Source organism: Diabrotica virgifera, chromosome 2 (assembly GCF_917563875.1).
Source record: "Diabrotica virgifera virgifera chromosome 2, PGI_DIABVI_V3a".
NCBI lineage: Eukaryota > Metazoa > Arthropoda > Insecta > Coleoptera > Chrysomelidae > Diabrotica > Diabrotica virgifera.
Genome location: NC_065444.1, coordinates 20,877,127 through 20,898,895, shown reverse-complemented (window position 1 = coordinate 20,898,895; position 21,769 = coordinate 20,877,127). Strand labels below are relative to the sequence as shown.

At 33.6% G+C, this 21,769-nt stretch overlaps 2 protein-coding genes across 2 annotated transcripts; both read right to left on the bottom strand.

Annotated features, from left to right (window-relative positions):
- Positions 1–3,744: 3,744 nt before the first annotated feature.
- Positions 3,745–21,661, bottom strand: LOC114326497 (HMG box-containing protein 4). Its single transcript, XM_028274891.2, has 5 exons — positions 21,463–21,661; positions 14,903–15,075; positions 14,021–14,252; positions 7,730–8,007; positions 3,745–4,082 (listed from the first exon to the last, which is right to left on the bottom strand). The coding sequence occupies exons 1-5, from the start codon at positions 21,497–21,499 to the stop codon at positions 3,909–3,911; spliced, it is 894 nt and encodes a 297-aa protein (XP_028130692.1). The 5' UTR covers positions 21,500–21,661; the 3' UTR covers positions 3,745–3,908.
- Positions 17,677–21,278, bottom strand: LOC114326496 (U3 small nucleolar ribonucleoprotein protein IMP4). The gene is made up of 2 exons (XM_028274890.2): positions 20,437–21,278; positions 17,677–17,908 (listed from the first exon to the last, which is right to left on the bottom strand). The coding sequence occupies exons 1-2, from the start codon at positions 21,187–21,189 to the stop codon at positions 17,726–17,728; spliced, it is 936 nt and encodes a 311-aa protein (XP_028130691.2). The 5' UTR covers positions 21,190–21,278; the 3' UTR covers positions 17,677–17,725.
- Positions 21,662–21,769: the final 108 nt, after the last annotated feature.

The following is a 21,769-nucleotide window of genomic DNA, read 5'->3' as shown; positions in this document are numbered from 1 at the left end:
ATGCCCTGATTGGGAATGAATTCTATCCTGATTAGGAGTTCAGTTCACCCCAGCTAAATATGGAATCCTCTGTGTATTCAGGGGTTGGCTACACTGGAGGCCAACGTCCAATCAGTCTGTTTTCCGGCTCAAAGATTGTACGTATTTTTTCTTGTAAATGTGCATTTTTGTCAGCAGACTCAAGTAAATTTACACAAAATGCGGGAGCCTGGACATTTTTTCAATGGCCTCTTATACTTCTTCCACTTTATCTTTGCCCATGCATGATATTATTCACGAATTCCTTTTTATATTAGGTCTCTTTTTTACTCACGGCAACTTCTTCGTCTTCTACGGCACTACAGCCCAAATTGAGTCTTGGCCTCCTTTATTTTTTGCCTCCACCCTTGCTTGTCTGTGGCAGCTCTTCTCCATACACGGACTCCTAAAAGGGCTTGTGCGTCGCTGTTTACTGTGTCTTCCCAGCGTTTTCTTGGCTTTCCAACCGGTCTCTTTCCCTGCATTCTAGCATTCAGTGCTCTTTTTGGTAGCCTATTCTCTTCCATTCTTATCACATGTCCGGCCCATTGCAATCTTTGTATTCTAATGAAGTCTGACAGGGGTACTTCCTTATAAAGTTGACAAAGTTCGTTGTTGTATCGACTTCTCTGAAGATTCCGTTTTCTCTCACAGGTCCTAGTATTCTCCTCAGTACTTTCCTTTCGAATGTGTAGAGTTTGTTTTTGGATGTTTCTTTCAGGACCCAGGCTTCACTGCCATAGCATGCTATTCGCTGTGAGCCGATGAGTAGAGGGGATTTGACAATTTTCGCCAGCGCTGTTAGTGGCAGTTTTGTGTATTGAATTTGAACAATTTTATCAGAAAAGTATAAGTTTCAAACCGCGAGAGAGCGCTACCGACGAAACTCACAGCCAATAAAAACAGAGATAACCTCTAAATTTCACATGAACTTCTTCTTTTTCTCAATGGCCTCTTGCGTAAGCAGTAATCCAGTCGCACGAATTTATATATTAAATATTAAAATTATAATGAGTAAAATAAAAATAAAAACATAATTTTTTTTACTATTAATTCTGTGTATTCCTTCAGTTATCAGGTTACAATAATATTTCATTTCATAATTTGTGTTTTTCTAGATAAATATCTATTTTTCTCGTTTTGTATATTTCACATACACCAATTTTATCAGAATAGTACAAGTTTCAAACCGCGAGAGAGCGCTACCGTCAAAACTCACAGCCAATTGGTCGAATTAAAGTTTTATAGATTCTCATCTTTGTATTTCGGTGGACACTTTTGGACCGAAATATATGGGAGAGGGCAAAATAAGCTCTGTTTGCCTGCGTTATTCTCTTTTCATCATTTTCATGCATAATGTTTTGTGGGACTATATTTCTTCTCGTCTGAGTAATTATTTTTGTTTTTTTCTGTGTTAATTTCCAGACCTAGCAATTTTGTTTGTGTTTTTAACTCTGCGTATGTTTCCTGTGCTCCTGTTGATGTTCTACTCATAATATTAATATCATCGGCATAAGTGGCCAGTTGAACCGTTCTGAAGGTCAATAGGTTTTCTCGTCCAGTTTGCATTTGCCTAACCGCATACTCCAGTGCCAGGTTAAACAATGTTGAGCAAGTCCATCTCCCTGCGAAATTTTGAAAAGTCTGTCCGGTGGTTTTGTATTCGTACACATGCCTGAGTTTCATCCATTGTGGCTTTAATGAGTCGTATTAGCTTGTGTGGTATTGCCAATTCAACCAATATATAGTATAGTTTGTTCCTTTTGACTGAGTCGTATGCCTGTTTGAAGTCTACAAACACGTTGTGAACATCAATATCGTGTTCCCATGATTTGGTCAAGATCTGTTTGATTGTAAATATTTGATCCAGTGTCGATCTTCCCCGTCGGAAGCCCGTCTGATACTCTCCAATAATATTTTCTGCTAGTGGTTGGAGCCGCTAATATACATGAGGGCTTTATATGCTGTACATAGTAGAGAGATTCCACGGTAGTTTTTGCACTGGAGTTTGTCTCCTTTTTTTTAGATCGGGCATACTATACTTTTCTTCCAGTCGTCGGGTATTTTCTCTTCTTGCCATATGCCTTTGATGTGCGCGTGGATGTGACTTGCTAGGTGGTCGCCACATACCTTATACAGTTCTGCTGGTATTCTGTCAACTCCCGGAGCTTTATTGTTTTTCTGGGCCTTAATAGCTTCGAGAACTTCCTCTATAGTTGGAGCGTCTACTCCATTACCTACTTCATTCTCTTCTACGTAGTTCATACCCATTTCATCTTCCATGTCTACTTGTGTTCCAAGTTTATTTTATTTATTAAGCGCAACAGGCCTTGTAGGCCTAGGGCTAAAATGTTTACATTTCTGATTACATAAATAATATAATAAATAACTTAATATAACTTACATACCTTATAAAACTTATACATTTTATTTAATTACACTTCAGTCTTTTTATACACTCCTTCACCACCTCTCTCCATCTCCTCCTGTCCAATGCTAGTTCTTTATATCTCTCAAAGTTACTTTTCTTCAAGTCTTCATACACACTGTCCTTTCATCTTTTCCTTGGCCTGCCTTTCCTCCTCTTTTGTATTGGTCTTCGTGAGAGTACAATTTTTGGCATTCGTTTACTTCCCATTCTCTCGATGTGCCCCAAGTAACGTATCTTGTGTCTGAAAATAATGCTTCCAGGTTTCTGTGACTTTCTGTTGGCCACTGATTATTTGCCCACTTTCATCTTTACATAGACTTGTTTGAGGTTTATACCCACTTCTTATCTTTTTTAGGTATTCGTAAGCCCCTCTAACTTCGTTGTTTTTGAAATTTTCTTCCATTTTTTCTATTTGTCTATTTTCATAGGCTCTCTTTTTCTTTCTACATATCTTGTCTGCTTTTCGTCTTGCGACTTCAAATAATGTTCGTCTTTCCCGTGTTCTTCTTGTTATGTAAATTTTGTGTGCTTCATTTCTTTCCTCTATTGCTTGTCTGCACTCGTCATCAAACCATGCTCCTCTTCTCTCCTTTTTCTTGTTTCCCAGGGTGGACGCTGCTGCTGTCAGTACTGCTGTTTTGATATTACTTCATTTGCCCTCTATGGAGTGCAGTTGTAGCGTCCTTAACTCATTTACGACTTCTTGTTCGAACTTCTCTTTACATTCCTGGATCTTCAGTTTTTCCAGGTCCAGTTTGTTTGTCCTTTATTGTCTTTTGTCTATCAGCACATGGTCAATTTGATTTGTTACTCACGGAAACTAGTATCGCAAAATTAAGCCGCTTGTCCATAGAAACCACAATACGTTAAAGAAGGATAAACAATACCTTGTTTACTATGAATTTTAACGTTTATCATTTTCAGTGACAGTGACCTTAGCGCATTTGTTGTTTTTATTGGAATTTATAACTTATATTGTGTTTATTTTATAAAGTTATAAATTGTGTTAAATATATTATAACATAGTTAAGTATAAATGTACAATATAACTTTCTAAAAATACGTCCACCGATAATGGCCATTTCCTAATTATTACATTGACAGTACATATAAATGTACGTATAAATCGACGTAAGTTTCACTTAATGTTTTGATCTAACTTGTTTGAAAATGAATCAAATGGAACAACTACATATGTATTAATAGCTATATCATGATTTTTTTTGTTACATTTTAATCTTAATTGATAATTTTAGTACAGTCGCTCATTTTAAACATGTTTAAATCAGAATGGATTAACGAATCAGTAAATTGATTTTATTTTTTGTACACCTTGCGTAAGTTAACCAGTATTGCTTTCTTATTTGTCCAAAAGGAGAAGGAAGTATATAAACATATATTTCTAATATTACCAATAAACTGTACAACCTTAAGTGTATCAAAACTATTTAACGTCCCACTAAAGTCCCGGCATGATAAACGCCACATTGTCGAGAGTGCTCATTAACTCTTCTGGAGTACAACAATTTTCCTGCAGCTCGGGAATCTGTTGTGTGAGACAGAGTAAAGGTCCCAATGCGCACAAAAGCGAATCCAAGAGCACTGATAAACTTCCTGATACAGCAATTTGTCCCTAAAAGCAAGTAAATCAATCATTTTTAATATTTTAAAACAATGTAACAAATAATACATACGATATGCGGCAAAATAAATAGTACTAAAATTCGTATGCATAAAATTTGTATGTGTCAGGCGTCGAAACGTACTGAGTGATTTCCGAAAGTCGTTATAACGTATCTGAATGTCGTGATAATGTTAGATGCTTAAGAATGGTTCTCAGTTTTGCAGAAAAAATTTTTATGTTGGAGTACTATTTTCGGTCATACAGAAAAGGTCACGAAAACGGACCAAGCTTAAAATTAACAACAGTTTGAGCAAGACTGGACAAACTGTCACACTACCAGGGAGTCTCTTCGATTACTGCGCGATCATTTTGGGAGTTGCCACTCACCAGAACTAACGCCACCAAATGCATACTATGGGGAATGTTGAATGAGTCAGACAGATCCACCGTCTAATATTTCGGAATTGTGAAATATAATTAAAGATTTTTTCGTGTCAGAGGCAGTGGCGGATCTAGAAATTTTCCTTGGGAGGGGAAATTTGCCTTAGGGGGGAACTTCCAATAAAAAACCAACCAAAAGACATAAAAAAGATAAACTTAGATTACATCAAACACATAAATAATAACTTATAGGCATTAAGTTCCCGTAATTTTCATAACTAGCGTGTTTATTAGGTTGAATTTGTCTTTCTGTGGTTTCGGTTTCATGTCAGCTAATATATTTTTATGTTTGAAAAATTTTTTGCAGTTATACTTCTTTAGGCGCGTTGTGAGTAAATTTATATGTGCGCGAATTCATCAAAAGTCCTGGTCCTGGGCGCAGCTGAAACATTATACGTGCTCTGATTGGGTAATTACAATGGCCTGCCAACAATTGTTCAATATGTCTGCTATTTTATTAATACGTCAATCGTTTGGGTAAACAAATGTTGTGTATATTAGTTTTTATTGTTGTGAGGACACAGAAAAAAAAGCAAGTTTATAATTGTAGTGAATTGGAAAAGACTGTAAGACTTGTACACACTTCTAAATAGGTCAAAATGTGTACAGACTTGTACACACTTCTAAATTCGTAAATAATGAATTACTATTAAAATAAATAATATTAAATAATTAATATATAAATAATTTTGGTTTAGTATACAGTATACCCAACAATTTAGGAAAGTTTTTTGAACATTACTTTTAGGTATTCTTGAGTTTTCGTTCATTTTTTACATATTTTTAAACAAATAAATATTTGTTATTTGTCTGAATTAATCAATACGATTTAAAATTAACGATTTAAATTTTTTTAAATTTTTTTAAATAACAGCTTTCGAACTCTGAGCTTGTCAAATGATATTTCTCCTAGGTATGATTTCATCTAACTTCTTCTACACTTGGTCGAACTATAACAGTTTTGTTTTTGGGAGAATTTTGATAACTTATAATATACACGTTAACATTTCACTTCAATAGTAATAATAGTAATCTTTTGAAAATTTAACTTTAAAATTTAGTATCTTAACTTTAAATTCATTTAACCTATACATGGCTTTTTAGTCATTTTCAATTTTTTAATTAATATTTATAAATATAGAGGTCGCATAAGATTGTAGTTCCTTCTTTACCATTTTAATGAATGACAGTCTTCCTCAGCTGATCTGCTGTTCACGTGGGCTCAAAATGGTCTGACTCAGCCATGTTGTCTTTATAAATTAATAAAAGAATTTAGATGTAATTCTATTCACTGTAAAGGGTTATTATACCCTATATCTGTGGCTTTTGCCCAGTATTCATGTTTATTGTTGTGTTGTTAAGCAATTGCTCTTCTATGAAGGTATTTTAAAAGGACGTAAGTTTTTCACTCATTTTTTATATAAAAAAAATCTTATCTTAAATATGTCCTTTTAGGAAGCTCTGATGATGGCACGTTATGTGTTGAAAGTACTTAGCTGATATAAAATATATTTTTTACACACTATCAAAAGTTTTTTGAAAACATACACCTGTTTGCCGTTTTGACTTATAATTGTAGTGACTTTTTAAATAGTTTTTAAAAGCAACAGGTACGTACCTAATTGTGAATGTTTCAGTATTGTAATAAAAAATTACATAGGTACTTACCTATTTGTAGAATGTATGTACCTATCTAGTAGGTAATGCTTTGATTTACATAATTGGATTACCAACAAAATTTCTACCAATCTTCATCTAATATATTGTTTTCTTACTCTATGTTTTGTTGTATTTTAATTCCACAAAAATCAAACTAATTTGATTAAATTCAGAACTATCAAACAGTAAAACGTTCAGTTGGCCTATCTTCCAACATGAAAGGTATGTGTAATTGGATAAATGAGCCGAGGCTTCAATTACAAATCTAAGCAACCTAACATTTGCGGGTTTAATCCCCAATGCAAGTTTTTATTTTTTTATTTTTTTTTATACATTTTATGATTTTAAGTATATTTGTTATATAATTTTTTTCCAGAAAATGTGTATTTAGTTAAAATTGTTGCCAACAATTATTGTTAAGAAATCATTTATGTGGCATTTTTCAATGTTTGTGTGTGTTTTATTCTTTTATTTTTTTAATTTTTGTTATTGTTTTAATAAAAATTTTTGCAAAGTAATAAGTATTAAAGTTAGTTTAATATTTAAATGAAATATAAATAAACTGTTTAAAGTACATATATCAATTTCGTTGAAATCATACAATAGAAGTATAACTTCTTACGAGCGTACAAAGTACAAACACACTCTTTTTTTTCTTTAATTTGGGACCTTGTTAGGAGGGAAAATTTCCTCATTTTCCCTCCCCATAAATCCGCCGCTGGCCAAAGGGTATCTTTAACATCTGTTTTATCGGGAACGTGCGTCGTCGTGAGTAATGTTTGCATGGCTATATCATATATACTAGATATATAAATAATCAAAAACATTTCAGTACTGTTTATTTTGCCGTATACTGTAATATTGTAACAGACTTGTGTGAAATTAGTAATTAGTGAAAGGGCCGGAGTAGCGCAGGCGGTAGTATGCCTGACTGCCATGCAGGTAGACCGGGGTTCAAATCCTAGCGCCGGCAAGAACATCTAGACATTTTTAAAAACGTCGACTCAGCCTGAATAAAATGAGTAGCTTGTCAGTGGTATAAAACGGGAGACTATTATTATTAGTAATCGGTGAATCTCTGAACAATTAGTAAATTAAAAAAGAAGCGAGTTAAGAAGGAGATTTGTTTATAAACTTATATAAACTGTTTTGTACAATCTCTAGCGCGCATCGACGGTAGTGGAAGGTTCTTGGTGGAAATGCGTGCACACAAAGAGATGGCAAGCGCTAACAGGGCCGTCGTTGTACTGTTTAAAGTCTCGTTTTACGAGATATTCATCTAATGGTCGCCAAATAGTATGGTGAAGGCCTGGAGGACGCTATGTCCAACGTTGCTTCTCTCTTAGATCACAGTTTGTTGGTGGAAGTATAATGGTTTGGGGCGGCATTTCTTTGGAAGCACACATCTTGTTATGTTAGGGTGGGGTAGCTTTAATGCTGATAGGTATATTAGGTATAGGTATAGGGTATAGGTGTATAGGTATAAACTGAAGAAGAAGTGAGTTAAGAGAAGATTTGTTTATAAAATTATATAATTTGGACAAAAAAGAGTTTACCTCATGCTCCTTGAGACGCTCTCCTATAATCGTCAAACTTTCGCCTAGAAGCTTTAAATGGGCAGCAACGTCTATAGGCTTGATACCGTTTACTTTAAATGGCGAATCCTTCCCTCGAGGACTAGGTGGTGAAACGTTGATATTTTCATAGTTCGGTAATCCAAGCTGGAAAGGCTGTAAAGGACCAGGAGGAGTCTTGTTTGGCACTGTCTTCTTACTGAAAGTTTTCGTGGGAGTCTTCGATGATGCTAGTGACTTTTGAAAATTTGAAAATGTGTCTATAAAAAAGATAATTTAATTATTATATATTGACGTAGCAATACTAGCAGTAAATGAAGATCCCATACAAGCCTCACAAGACCGGCAACACCATCTGGACATACTCAGTGAATGGTACACAAAATGGCGAACAAAAGTAAACAAAACAAAATCATCTCAAATAACATTTACCAACCGCCACAACACAACACATGCCCACCTGTAAGAATGGAAAATGTACGAATACCAACAGTAACAGACGCTAAATACCTTGGCCTCCATCTTGACCAACGTCTTACTTGGAAGAAACATATCCAGACCAAAAGAAGAGAGCTAGACTTGAAATTCCGGCAAATGTATTGGCTACTTGGGCGCAGATCAAAACATCCAAAACAAAATTCTTCTGTACAAAGCAATACTCAAACCTATTTGGTACTACGGACTACACCTATGGGGCTGTGTAAAGTCAACATCACTGAATATCATCCAAAGATTTCAGTCTAAAGTTCTAAGATCAATAGTGGATGCACCATGGTACGTAACTAATCAAACAATTCACGAAGACTTAAATATACCTTTCATCAGAGAAGAAATCCATTGAGCCACGGAGTCACAAAATGAGCGTATCGTTCACCATGAAAATGAGTTAGTAAGGGAATTATTCCATAATGGCCCTGCCACAAGGAAACTCGATAGAACCTGGCCTCAGGACCTATTTTAAAACTTAAACATAAATAGAATAAGATAAAACATCATTGGAAGTCTCTTCTTCATGCCCAAAAACATGGAACAAATTTACTTAATATTTTTTTAATGATGTAGATTGTAAATAAACATAATTACATAAAAAAAATATCTTATATTTTTCTTCTTTTCTAAGCTGTTCAAAAGTATGAGTCATTTTTTCAAGTTCATTCATCATTTACCAAATTTCCAAAAACTGGAACAGTGGAGACATGCTCTTGAGGAAAAAGGTAGTAGGACAAACAAGACAAAACCTTAACAAAAGCTTTATCTACCAAACAGAGAGTCGCACAGAGAAAACTGGAACGATCCACGTTAGGAATAACGGCTGTTTCACATTATAAGAATTTTGACCGTACGATGGTTGAACTTTACATAGAGGCTCGAGGAATATTTCTCCTCTCACCGAACGTTTCAAGCAGTAAAAGGAGAAAGATTGAGCCACTATGTAGATTTTAACCATCGCACGATCAAAATTCTTATAATGTGAAACAGCGCTAACTCTGTGACACAAAATAAAAAAAACGAAGAGATTGTACGATAAAGCTAGTACATATGTGAGATTATAAATATAATCTCATAGGGTATAATGTGGACTGTAGTTAATAAGGATTGCTAGGTTCAAGTGGGAATATATCGCCGCCGCCTACGAAAAGTGTATCTCCGAAAAATGCCGTTAAGATTATAACTTTCAATAAACGCCGCGAAAAATATTATTTTCGATTATATGATCGTGAAAATTATAATCCTTAATAAAGTGTTAGCGAAAAAAATGATTTTTTGAGGAGTATCAGCAAAAAACATCATTTCTGTTTGTGGGTCCACGAAAATTATAATTACTAAAAAGTTTTTATTGAAAATAATTATTCTTCGATCAATAACATTGAAAAAAATTATTTTTAATTCTGTATTCATGAAGATTTTAACTCCTAATAATGCGCGGTGAAAAGTATGATCCTGAATGAATGAGAGCAAAAAATATTTTTTCTGTTCTATACTTTCGAAGACCATAACTTCTAATACGGTGCGGTGATAAGAAAAAGTTAACAATAATAACCTGTCAAAAGAATTATTTTTGATTATGTTTCCACGAAAATTAATATTAGTAAAAATTTTTTGGCCAAAATAATTACTCTTCGATGAATGACAGCAAAAAAAATCATTTGTATTTCAATGTTTCCGAAGATTATGAATCCTAATAATGCGCGGCGAAAAGAATAATCCTAAATAAGCGACGACAAATTTTATTTTCGTAACTACCCTACTGGAATAGCTATTTGTATAACAAGGGAGGAAAGTGCTACTTTCCTCCCGAGAATGAAGTTTACTGCCCGACGCGTAGCGGAGGGCAGTAATCATTCAAGGGAGGAAAAGGCACTTTACTCCCATGTTATACATATGGTTTTTCCACCTTTCTCAAATAACAAGTAATTTTTTCATTTTTACTTAATTTATTTATGTAACTAACCAACAAAATTTATTAGAACTAAAACTAACAAGTAGGTACAATATAACTGTCAACTGTCAAATATAAGTCAAATTATTAATGTAAACATTGTTAAATCAGAATAAAAATTTACTGTTTTTTATTATTCTGCAAAATACAGAGTGTTTTTAAATAAACGTTAAAATGTATAGATACTTACGTAATAGAAAATAGATATTGTACAGGGCGTCAATAAGTTATATTTCATGAATGAAATACCATGACGTCACTTTTACTTTTCCTCCCTAGGGAGGAAAAGTACAACTTTGCTCCCTACAATCAGGTCCGGAAAAGTATACTTTCGGTAGAGGTAGGTGGAAAAAATTTTTGTTTAATGTAAATCTTCGAGGAATTATTTTTTCCACCTACCTCTACCGAAAGTATACTTTTCCGGACCTGATTGTAGGGAGCAAAGTTGTACTTTTCCTCCCTAGGGAGGAAAATATTTTTCCTCCCTAGGGAGGAAAAGTAAAAGTGACGTCATTCATGAAATATAACTTATTGACGCCCTGTACAATATCTATTTTCTATTACGTAAGTATCTATACATTTAACGTTTATTTATAAAACAGAATTATTTTGCAGAATGGTAAAAAACAGTAAATTGTTATTTTGATTTAACAATGTTTACATTAATAATTTGACTTATATTTGACAGTTGACAGTTATATTGTACCTACTTGCTAGTTTTAGTTCTAATAAATTTTGTTGGTTAGTTACATAAATAAATTAAGTAAAAATAAAAAATGACTTGTTATTTGAGGAAGGTGGAAAAACCATATGTATAACATGGGAGTAAAGTGCCTTTTCCTCCCTTGAATGATTACTGCCCTCCGCTACGCGTCGGGCAGTAAACTTCATTCTCGGGAGGAAAAGTAGCACTTTCCTCCCTTGTTATACAAATAGCTATTTCCGCAAGAACAGAAACGTAAATAATTATATTCGTCGTCATCTATTAAGAACTAGATGTTTTCGTCATGAATATTTTGGGAGTTATGATCTTCGTGGATGTACAGATAAAAATAAATATTTTTTGTTGTTCCTGGTATAAAAATAATTCTTTTCGTCACAAATATTTTTAAATTTATAACCTTCTTGGGCACGTAAATAGCAATAATTTTTTTCGCAGATATCTGTAGAGAATTCATTGTTTTCCCCACATCCTTTTGAGGATTATAGTATTCGCCGGTACATTAACAAAATTATTTTTTTTTTGTGGTCCCTTATTGAAAAATGATTTCTTCTCTGTAAATCTTCCAGGAATTATTTTTGTCGCGAGAACAGAAAGGGGAATAATTGTTTTCGTCGGCATCTATTAAGAACTAAATCTTTTCGTCATAAATATTTTGGCAGTTATAATCTTCGCAGACACGCATATAAAAAAAATTGTATCGCCAACACTTCCCAAAGAGTTATTATTTTCACTGAAAATGTATTAGAAATCACATTAATCATAGGTACCAGCGATGTAAGGTTTTTATACAGACAATATTCATATGTAGATAAAAAGTCTTACCAAACTGGGAAACCTTGTCCCAAGCACTAAAGCCGGTCACACCCGCATTGACTGTTCCCGTTCCACGTTCCTCGCGCTTTGACTGCTAAATCGTGTATGGCGTCGCTCGCGAGTTAACTGTTCGTGCACGACTTTTGATTGTTCGTATCGGTTTTAACGGTTATTGACTATCTTGGGTGGCCGCTAGGCAAAGAGATTGATGAGATGTACCAGAAGGGATGGAATTAGGAGGGGATGAACTAGGTGATATTGAACAGGGTTGGCTTGAGATTTATTTAAAGTCAAGGGTTGTATTACAGATTTAACACAGTAAAAAATATAATATTTTTGACATGTGAAAATTGAACAGAGATCAGGAAAAGAACCTAGGTGACTGACGTCATCGAAAGGATAGCCGCACACATAGCTAGAATGACAGATGGGCGATGGACAACGAGGCTATTGCAGTGGAGACCAAGGAAAGACAAGAGAAACGTCGGTAGACCACTTACACGATTGACTGACGAATTAAGAAGACTAAATAATAACTGGATGAGAGCGGCGCAAGATAGACTGGGTTGGAAACACGAGGAGGAGGCCTATGTTCAGCAGTGGATGTTTGAGGCCGGATGATAATGGAGTACAAATAAAATGATAACTTTGGATGGTGAAATTATTGTAAAAAGTAATAGTTTTAAGTACCTAGCATTGGTATTACAGAGTAACGGGGAAATATATGGAGATGCATTCAATAGGGTTAGGGTGGGATGGATGAAGTGGAAGGAAGCGAATAGTGTATTCTATGACAGAGTGATTCCAATGAAACTAAGGACCAGATGTAGGAGAGGAAGACCAAATAAGACCTGGAGGAGACGCTTAGGCTGGACATGTCTAAAATCTGACAGTTAATGAATATGTAAAAAAACTAGTCTTCACCAAAGTACGTGAATACTACTACCACAAACATGAACTAGGTAATGAAAACAATCGTTCTAAAATCATCGACTCGTAAATCTGGAGTTAGTTATATACTAATAAGCTACAGGAAAATCACTGGTCGCGTTCACCCGATGCAAACGTTGGCAATCAGTTTGCGCTTGACATCAAACATGTTTGGAAAACGACCGCCATTTTTGCAAGCATAAAATATTTATGCTGAACTTTGCAAACGTGTTGACTATTGAAAAAATATGGCGGGAATTTAAATTGTATATATTATAGAATATTATTTATAATGGTTTTATATATAAAATGGCGGCTACTGAAGACATTCAGCTACGTTATTATCTATTAAATCCATTTTCTTTTTTCTTTTAATAAAAAAAATAATCTAATAATTCTTCACTGCTTATATCATTCAAACATAGTCTCAATTTATGTACAATCAATTACTTTCAACTGAATTTTAATTCCTTTCTTTTCTTTTCTACTCTAATTCTCCACCCTTTAATTTATATCTCAGTTTCATGTACCTACATTGTTACTTTTATGTATGTTGTTCAATATTGGCTTGATCTTATGGATCTTTAGCATCTTTAACAACCAGACATTGTTCTAACTCCGGTTTTTTTATTTGTAGCATTTAGTGACTTGTAACCGTTGACCTGAAGATGATCTGCATACTTTAGAGAGCGAAACCGGTCGTCGGAAGTTACAATAAATGATTGAGAGTACGTCTGTCTTTTACTTCATAAAAAAAAATAATTTCAAAAACTTATTTATTGAGAAAATTTATTTTAGGTTACGTTCAAACCAAACAAGCAAAATGTCAAATTTTAACCTAAACAACCAACCGTTCAGCTCGCTGTCAACAAGTTTAAGAATCAAAGCGCAAACAGTTGTGAACGTGTTTGCATCTGGTGAACGCAGTCACTGTTATACAGATAACGAAATAACTGAATACCAGGGAATATTGAGAAATTCACACTGAGAATGCAGTACGGCTAAGATAGGGCAATACATTTCTAATGGGGAATAAACGCACAGGGTTGTCGGTCTTCACCAGTTGTTAATTGCTCTCTCAAGAGCGTCGCACATGAACTGTGGCAACACTGAATGCGTATTCGGTACTTCAGCTAATTATCCAAGGAAAAATAGACAGCAGAAGAGGTCCAGGGAGGAAGATACACTCGTGGCTCCAAAACTTGCGGCAATGGTTCGGATTGTCATCTGCCGAAGTATTTAAATCTGCCGTAAACAAAGTGAGAATAGCCATGTTAATTGCCAACGTTTGGAACGGACAAGGCACATGCATAAGATAAATATAAATGCAAAAAATACAAAATAAATCAATCAATTAAAATCTTACCTTTGTCCTTTCCTTTTAATTTGTCTGGCTTGATTATTTTACCATCTTTGATGACCAGCTTCTTCTTTGAAGAATTCGCATCTAATCTTCTAAAACCTTCATTATCTTCGTAATCACTATCAGATTCCACCGATTCGTCAATGCTGGATTCAGTAGCGTTTGTATTCGGCTCGTAATCACTGGTATCAGAGTGACTATCATCCATATCGTAGTGATCGTCTTTCTGGTACATCTATATTATTAACACATGAAGACTGTTAAATTGTTATGACTATTATATGCATTATTTTATGACACATAAATACTGTTAAACTTCTAGAACTATGTGTCATGAAATTTTAGTGATTTCATTGTACAAAATCAATAATAGTTCAGTCAATGAGAGTATTTGGCTCTGAATTTTGTCTTAATGCTACAATGTACTTGATATTTTCACAGTAAGTAGAGAATAGCTCAAGAAACAAAGTCTACTCTATTTCAAAATATGCTTTAATTTTGGCGGTGGTTCCCATCCCTTCTCGAGAGTAGAAATTTTTTATTCAAAAAAATTTCCCGAGGGTCGGTAGAAGACGTAATCCTAAGCAAAAAATGTTCTGTAAAGTTTTTTTTGAAAACTCGATACTTTTTGAGTTATTCATGATTGAAAATTTGCCATTTTCATTTAAAAATAACACCTTTTCGATCAGTGTTTTGCGAATAACTTAAAAATTATGCATATACCGAAAAAATGTAAGAAACATTTTTGTAGCTCATGAAAAAACACAGAGATCCGTTTTTTCAGAAATCTTCTAGTTGCAATCCAAAGCGAGATATGTTAGGTGAAAGTAAACTAAATATTTGTAGGTAGGTAACTAATATTTCAGAATATTACTATTATCTTACCTCATCATATTTTTGTTTCTTAGGTAAACCTTCAAAATGTTCTTGTTTTCTATGTGCAACTGGTGACTTTTTGTTAAAATTTCTTTCTATTTCGTCTGGCGATTCAAAGTCCATCAACTTTGAAGATTTTTTTCTGACTCTTCCACTCCTTGATATTCCTGTTACTTCAAGATCTACAGCAATAATTTTTGTATAAACATGATAAAATAGTATTAATATGCTGTATTGGTTTTTATGTTATAATATAATCACGTGAAACAACGGAATAGATTAGGCAAGTAACAATCTGGGAAACAGAAGTACACATTTTCAGTCCTTTAGTCAGATTTAATAGACTGATTAGCAGAAATTCTACTCACGTATAGGTAACTTTGTAAATATTTAAATTAAGGAATATCAGTTATGACAGGCTATTGGTGATGGATCTTGATTCCTGCACATTCAAATCAATATTAAGAAAACTAAATCCATGAGAATAATTGCAAGAAACATACTATCTATTATTATTTACAACATGCAGATCGAAAATGTGGAAAATTTTACGTATCTTGGAAGTGTCATAACCATAACAGAAAGCTGAGGTACAGAAGATGACATTTGTACGAGAATATGACAAGCTTAACAAGCATCTAGCATGCTCATCCCTGTTTGGAGGTCTGACCAGTACTCTATACTCTACAAAGAAAAAGATCCGTCAAATGTCATGCCTGTTCTATTATATGGATATGAAACCTGGAAAGTGACAAAAACCCTTACAGACAAACTGCAGGTCTTTGTTAATAAATGTCTACGAAGAATTGTTCGTATTTTATTTATTTATTTATTTATTTACGGCATCCATTTACAAGTTTTACACACAACAAGACTTTTACAAGTTACACCTCAACAATAATAAATTATTAAAATAATAAACACATCAGAATAATACAAACAAACATATTGTAAGAACAATACAGAACTACAACAAACTTATTGTAAGATACCCCTTAGTTGTTTTTTGAACAAACCAATTTTGGAGTCAAAAATATCCATTTGTCTTGGCACTCATTTGTCATTAGCACTCCGAACCAATCGTGTAGTCGGTTCATTTATACCAAAATTAGTGTGCTGAAATGGCACTGAAAAGATTTCTGATTGTCTGTTGCTTCTACTAGGAACTTTAAGACTAAAAAGTGATATCAATTGAGGACAATCTATGAAAGCATTAATAACTTTGTGTAGGAAGCATAAATCTAACAATGGCCTCCTTGACTCAAGTGTTGGTAAATTTAGACTATCTCTTACCCACTGATAGTCATATTCCTCTCTCCTGTATCCACTCTTATAAGCTGCTACCCTCAAAAATTTATTTTGGACTCTTTCAATATGTTCAATGTAACAGTTGTATGATGAGGACCATACAACTGATCCAAACTCTAGAATAGGCCTAACGAGACCACAATAAAATTTTCTAAATGTGAACAAAGACAGGTCTACAGATGTGCGTTGGATAAATCCCAGTACTTTCATCGCCCTGTTTATTACTTGATTGATGTGGCATGAGAATGACAGTTTGGTGTCTAACCAGATTCCCAAATCTGATACTTCATTTTTAGAGGCTAATGGCAAGTTATTAATATAATAAACGAATGTAATTGGATTTCTTTTCCTCGAGAACGTCATTTTATGACATTTGTTTATATTAAGTGACATTCTGTTTAAACTGCACCAATAATAAAAAGATTTAAGATCTTCCTGTAGTATAACAGCATCATCCCAAGATTGAATTTTTCTAAACAGTTTTACATCGTCAGCAAACATAAGAACACTACAATTTTTAATTTTTTCTACTAAATCAACCAGAAACAAGCAAAACAAAACAGGGCCACAATGAGAGCCTTGCGGCACGCCCGATGGAACTGTTATTTCAATCGAAGTAACACTTCCTAAGTTAACTGCCTGCGTACGGCCGCTAATAAATTCTGAAATCCACTGAAGAAGGGGATCCACAATACCCAAAGCTCTTAGTTTTTGTAATAGGACCCCATGGTTAACCCGATCAAATGCTTTTTTCTGGCCTAACATCATCAGAAACGAAGATCTGCTACACCAGACTGAGCACAACAGAGACGAGAGTTAATTAAAGTCTAAAAAGTTGGGTTGGATCAGTCACACACTCCAAAAAAATGATTCCAGTATTGCAGAAAGCTCTAGAATGGAATCCCCAAGGAGAAAAAAAAAGGTTGCCTAGCACAAATTGGAGAAGATCCATCATGGACAAGATAAGTGGTCAAGGAAAGTCTTGGAATGAGTTGCCTTAGCTCAAAATAGAACTCGATTAGATACAAACTGTGTTTGAATTTAAAAATGCAAAATTTGTTCAGCAGAAACAGCTAGAGCTTTTGAAAAATTAACACAATTAAGCATCAGAAAAACAGCTGCACTGTTGTCTGTTGTTACTGATTCAGTACAGTTAGACCAAGTCTGAAGTGTACAGTCTTAGATGCTACAATTGTAAATGCACTAGTACATTATACTCTTGCATGCAGGCAACAATATATAGATTATTGCCAAAAGTAAACAATATACAAATGAAAATTTTTATAGTAAATTCTTCTTAGCAATATTAAAAGTGATAATTTCAAATATAGGAAGCCATGACAAATTTAGGGACATTCTGAGATACATTTAGCAATGATATGACAAAGCCTAAATGGTATTATTGTCAAAAATTATAAAACAAATTCATACAAAACATTTATTTTGTAATAAATTAACCTAGAAAAAACAGCAGATGTTATCAAAAAATATTTATTTATAAAAAACAATAAAAGTTAAAGCATCTTATTCTACATCATCATCTTGTTTCCAACCATCTTCATCACTAAAGAACCGCCTTTTAACTGTGGTATTCATATAGGGCCTTAGAGCCCATTCTGTATCAGCAGAGTCAATAGTATCCAATGTTCCTAATTTAATCTCATAAAGCCTTAATTGGAATCGAGGTCCTATTTCACTTAGTTCAAGCTAGAAAAGATAGTTTATTTAATAATATTATTTTAGATTTATCTATAGTAAAATCACAATAAAGATGCACTAGAAATAAACAAACCAAGACACATTGAATGTTACAAGGAGCACTTCCAAATTATGATTTACAATGTACCTATATAAATTGTAAATCCCAAATCATGATTTACAAATCTTATACATTGTAAATCATAATTCGGGAGTGCTCCTCGTAACATCCAACATGTCTTGGTTTGTTTATTTCTAGTGCATCTTTATGGTGATTTTAGTATTGAATTTATAATTTTAATCTTTTAAGTTACAATATTATACCGGGTAGTGAATTGGAAAACGGGCCATAGGAAATTCAATGTAAAATTTTAAACTGTTGAATTCCTGCTTCCCTAACTATTTTACATCAAAACACGTAAGAAACTATTTGTAGAGGATTTAAATCTGTATTGAAAACAACTGTTAAAATTGTTCTACGAATTCAACATATTCCAAAATTTTGTAAAAATGCAATAAATTTATTAGACTATGACGCCAAAGTTAGGCCACACACAATGTCATGATGTGTAACGGTTGCGTTTGGTCACAATGAAGTTATTATATTAACAATATTTGAACTGTCAAAATTTTTATTTTATCGTTTATTGTTTAAAAAATAATAAAGTTGATGATACCTTCAGTTGAGGAGAAAGTATTAATAATAAAGATGTTTTATTCAATCAATACTGTGCGCACTGTTAGTTAAATAGTAACGTGGGCCTAATTTTACACACATACCTACTGTGGCAAATGTATCATATTTTTCAAAATTTTGTAATGTGTTTAAGGTACTAGTACACTTTAGAAGACCGAAAATAATCATTTTTTTCAAGAATTTTTTTCTCAGAACCTTTATTAAAAATGAACATAAAACTTTTTACATATTAATATCTAACCCTTAGAGAATACAAAAAATATATCTTGTTTCATTTACGCACGTACGCTAATATTGTAGAGGCCGCAAAAGTCGAGGCCTCGAAAATTGATGGCGGACAGTTAATCTCAGGATTGGGATATCTGAAACAAAAAAATCGTACTGGATTTAAAAAAGGAAGGTTTCTTACGTGACAATTTACCACAATTTGACCAAAAAATAAAAAACAAATATTTTTTAACTATGAAAAACTGAACGAAAACGGGCGATTTTTTCACAAAAATTTTTTGAGTTTCCGTAAAATCTTTGTTTTACGGAATTTTTCACTAACGGTGGTAAATTGTCACGTAAGAAACCTTCCTTTCTCAAATACCGTACGATTCTTTTGTTTCAGAGATCCCAATCCTGAGATTAACTGTCCGCCATCGGAACTACTTTTTTTCGAGGCCTCGACTTTGGCGCCCTCTACAATATTAGTGTATGTGCATAAATGAAAAAAGATATACTTTTTGTATTCTCTAAGAGTTAGATATTAATATGTAAAAAGTTTTATGTTCATTTCTAATAAATGTTCTGAGAAAAAAAATCTTGAAAAAATGCTCATTTTTGGTCTTCTAAAGTGTACTAGTACCTTAAATCATAGAACAATTTTAACTTTTGTTTTTAATACAGATTTCAATCCTCTACAAATATTATCTCATGACTTTTGATGTAAAATAATTAGGAAAGCAGGAATTTACCAGTTTAGAATTTTACATTGAGTTTCCTATGGCCTGCTTTACGATTCACCACCCTGTATACGCAAATAGTGGAGGAGTAATAGAGTCAACCCCTAACAAAAATAACAACAGGGACACAAATAAGCACAACAGGATTTGTATTATCAATGGGATTGAAGCAAAGATCTTGCCTGTTCCATACTTTATTTAAAATATACCTCACAACTGCTTTAAAAAGATGGAAACAAAAATGTAGAATAATGGGAATACCACTCATCAACATTATGGTATATAAGCTTAACTTTGCAGATGATCAATTAATAGTGGCTTTAGTCTAAGACTAAATATCTAGCTAGGTATCAATATTTCAAATGATGGACCCTTCGACAAAGCCTTACAACATTATTTTATGAGACAAATCCATCAGCAAAGAAAACAAAAAGAGGATAATATATGAGACTACAGTGACAAGTATCACTCTCTATAGCTGTGAGGTACAGCTTCTTACGAAAGAACACTGGAATGCTGAGAGCAACAGAAATGGATTCTTGGAAAAGACCAGCAGAAAGACCTAGAAAGGAAAGGATTACCAATGAACTCACCAGAAATAATGAGAATCAAATGAACAATCACAAAAGACATCGAAAAACAAATACCAAAGGAATAACTAAAACAGGAACCAAAAGGAAAGAGAAAACAAGGTAGACTGAGAACAAGTTGGATAGAAGGAATAGACAAAGAGCTAAGAGAATGCACATGGAAAAGGATGTGTGGAACTAGATGAAGTGGTGATTGGGAGTCAGAAAACAGCGGAAAATGGTATAAACCAATATGTAGTAGTAACTTTCTACCCACTTCCACTTTTGCCTATTACTTAATTGTTAAAATAAAGGAAAGCTTACCTGTCTATCCACAGTTTTGTAAGTGTGATGTCTAAAACTGATATAATCATCATGGTTAGCGAAAGTTATAACTCTCTTAGAATCCTCCTTTGGCACAGGGAATAAATACTTCAAAACATTTCCTGTCCTTTCTGCTAATTTCGTCTTAAAGTTATGAAATATCAGATGTGGATACTGTTCAGACACAGTTCCAAGATCAGGTATATCATGCCTCATTACCACATCTGACATATTAAAGTAAGCTGTGGGACCATAAGGTAAATGGCAAATAACTAGACTATCAGGTACACCCCTATGTTCATGGACTACAATAAAGTCTGTAACGTCATTAGCTCTACACGCCTGAATCAACTGTTTCATTTCGTAATTACCACGATTCATTCTTTGGGCATTAGGAAATATTAGTCGAAGTTCTTTTGCAAACATTTTCAATCTTGAACTGGGATCTCTTGAAGTAGTAATTACAATTTTTGGGTCTTCCACACCTGCATATCTATATTCGTCGTCCTGTGAATTGGCTACAGCTCCACCACTTTCACCCCCAAGAAGAGCTGCAGCTTGTGGTCCTGAATCTTCCCATTCTATTTTCTTGGCGTAGTGAAGGGCTTTCTTTTGTAGATCACCGTGAATGGTGGTGTGTTGATCAAGACTCTTTTGTATCCTGTCTTTTTTATCCTGAATCGACTTTTGTCTATCTTCAATCGTTTTTCTATATAAATATTCTCTTCTTAAACGGGCCTGCCTTCGAATCATTATTATATTGTTGAACTTTTCTTAATTTAAGAATACAATCAACCACATGGGACAAAAACACTGACAAAAGTTACTTAACCTCAAAATAAAAATTTTCTATCACCTGTCAAATTTTGACATTTAGCAATATAAATAATAACAAATTTATTTTTATAAACTATAAACATAATATGCATATATTCTTATAAATTTCAGTTTGGAAATAGTATAACTTTACGTAGATGTGCATATAAAATTACAGAATCATAATAAACAGCATTATATAATATTTACCTTCATTTTTTGGCTTTTTCGAGGAAAAGGTATCCATTACTGCAAAGCTTCACTAAAACGGGTTAATTCAATATTACTTTTAAAAACTGAAAATATTAAATCGCACAAAGGGTTCACTAAATAAGATATTAATTTATGTTTTTTGAATAAAATAATGCATAAACGCGGTTATATATTTAGATGTGAAGTTAGAAGCATTACATTTCTTCTTATTCTATGGCATCCAAGATAAGAAATTGCTTTGTTCAAACGGTTCAAACAGTTCTTTTTTAATACACACATAAATTTCATTTTCTTATTTTTTTAA

Bases quoted from the DNA above. Each gene is read 5' to 3' on its own strand.
- LOC114326497 (XM_028274891.2), bottom strand. From the start codon at position 21,499: ATGGATACCTTTTCCTCGAAAAAGCCAAAAAATGAAG. The intron at 14,253-14,902 runs GTAAGATAATAG...TTAATAATATAG, and splicing joins AGAAACAAAAATATGATGAG to ATGTACCAGAAAGACGATCA. The intron at 4,083-7,729 runs GTAAACTCTTTT...ACTTGCTTTTAG, and splicing joins AGCGTCTCAAGGAGCATGAG to GGACAAATTGCTGTATCAGG.
- LOC114326496 (XM_028274890.2), bottom strand. From the start codon at position 21,189: ATGATTCGAAGGCAGGCCCGTTTAAGAAGAGAATATTTATATAGAAAA. The intron at 17,909-20,436 runs GTAAGCTTTCCT...TATCTTTTCTAG, and splicing joins ACAAAACTGTGGATAGACAG to CTTGAACTAAGTGAAATAGG.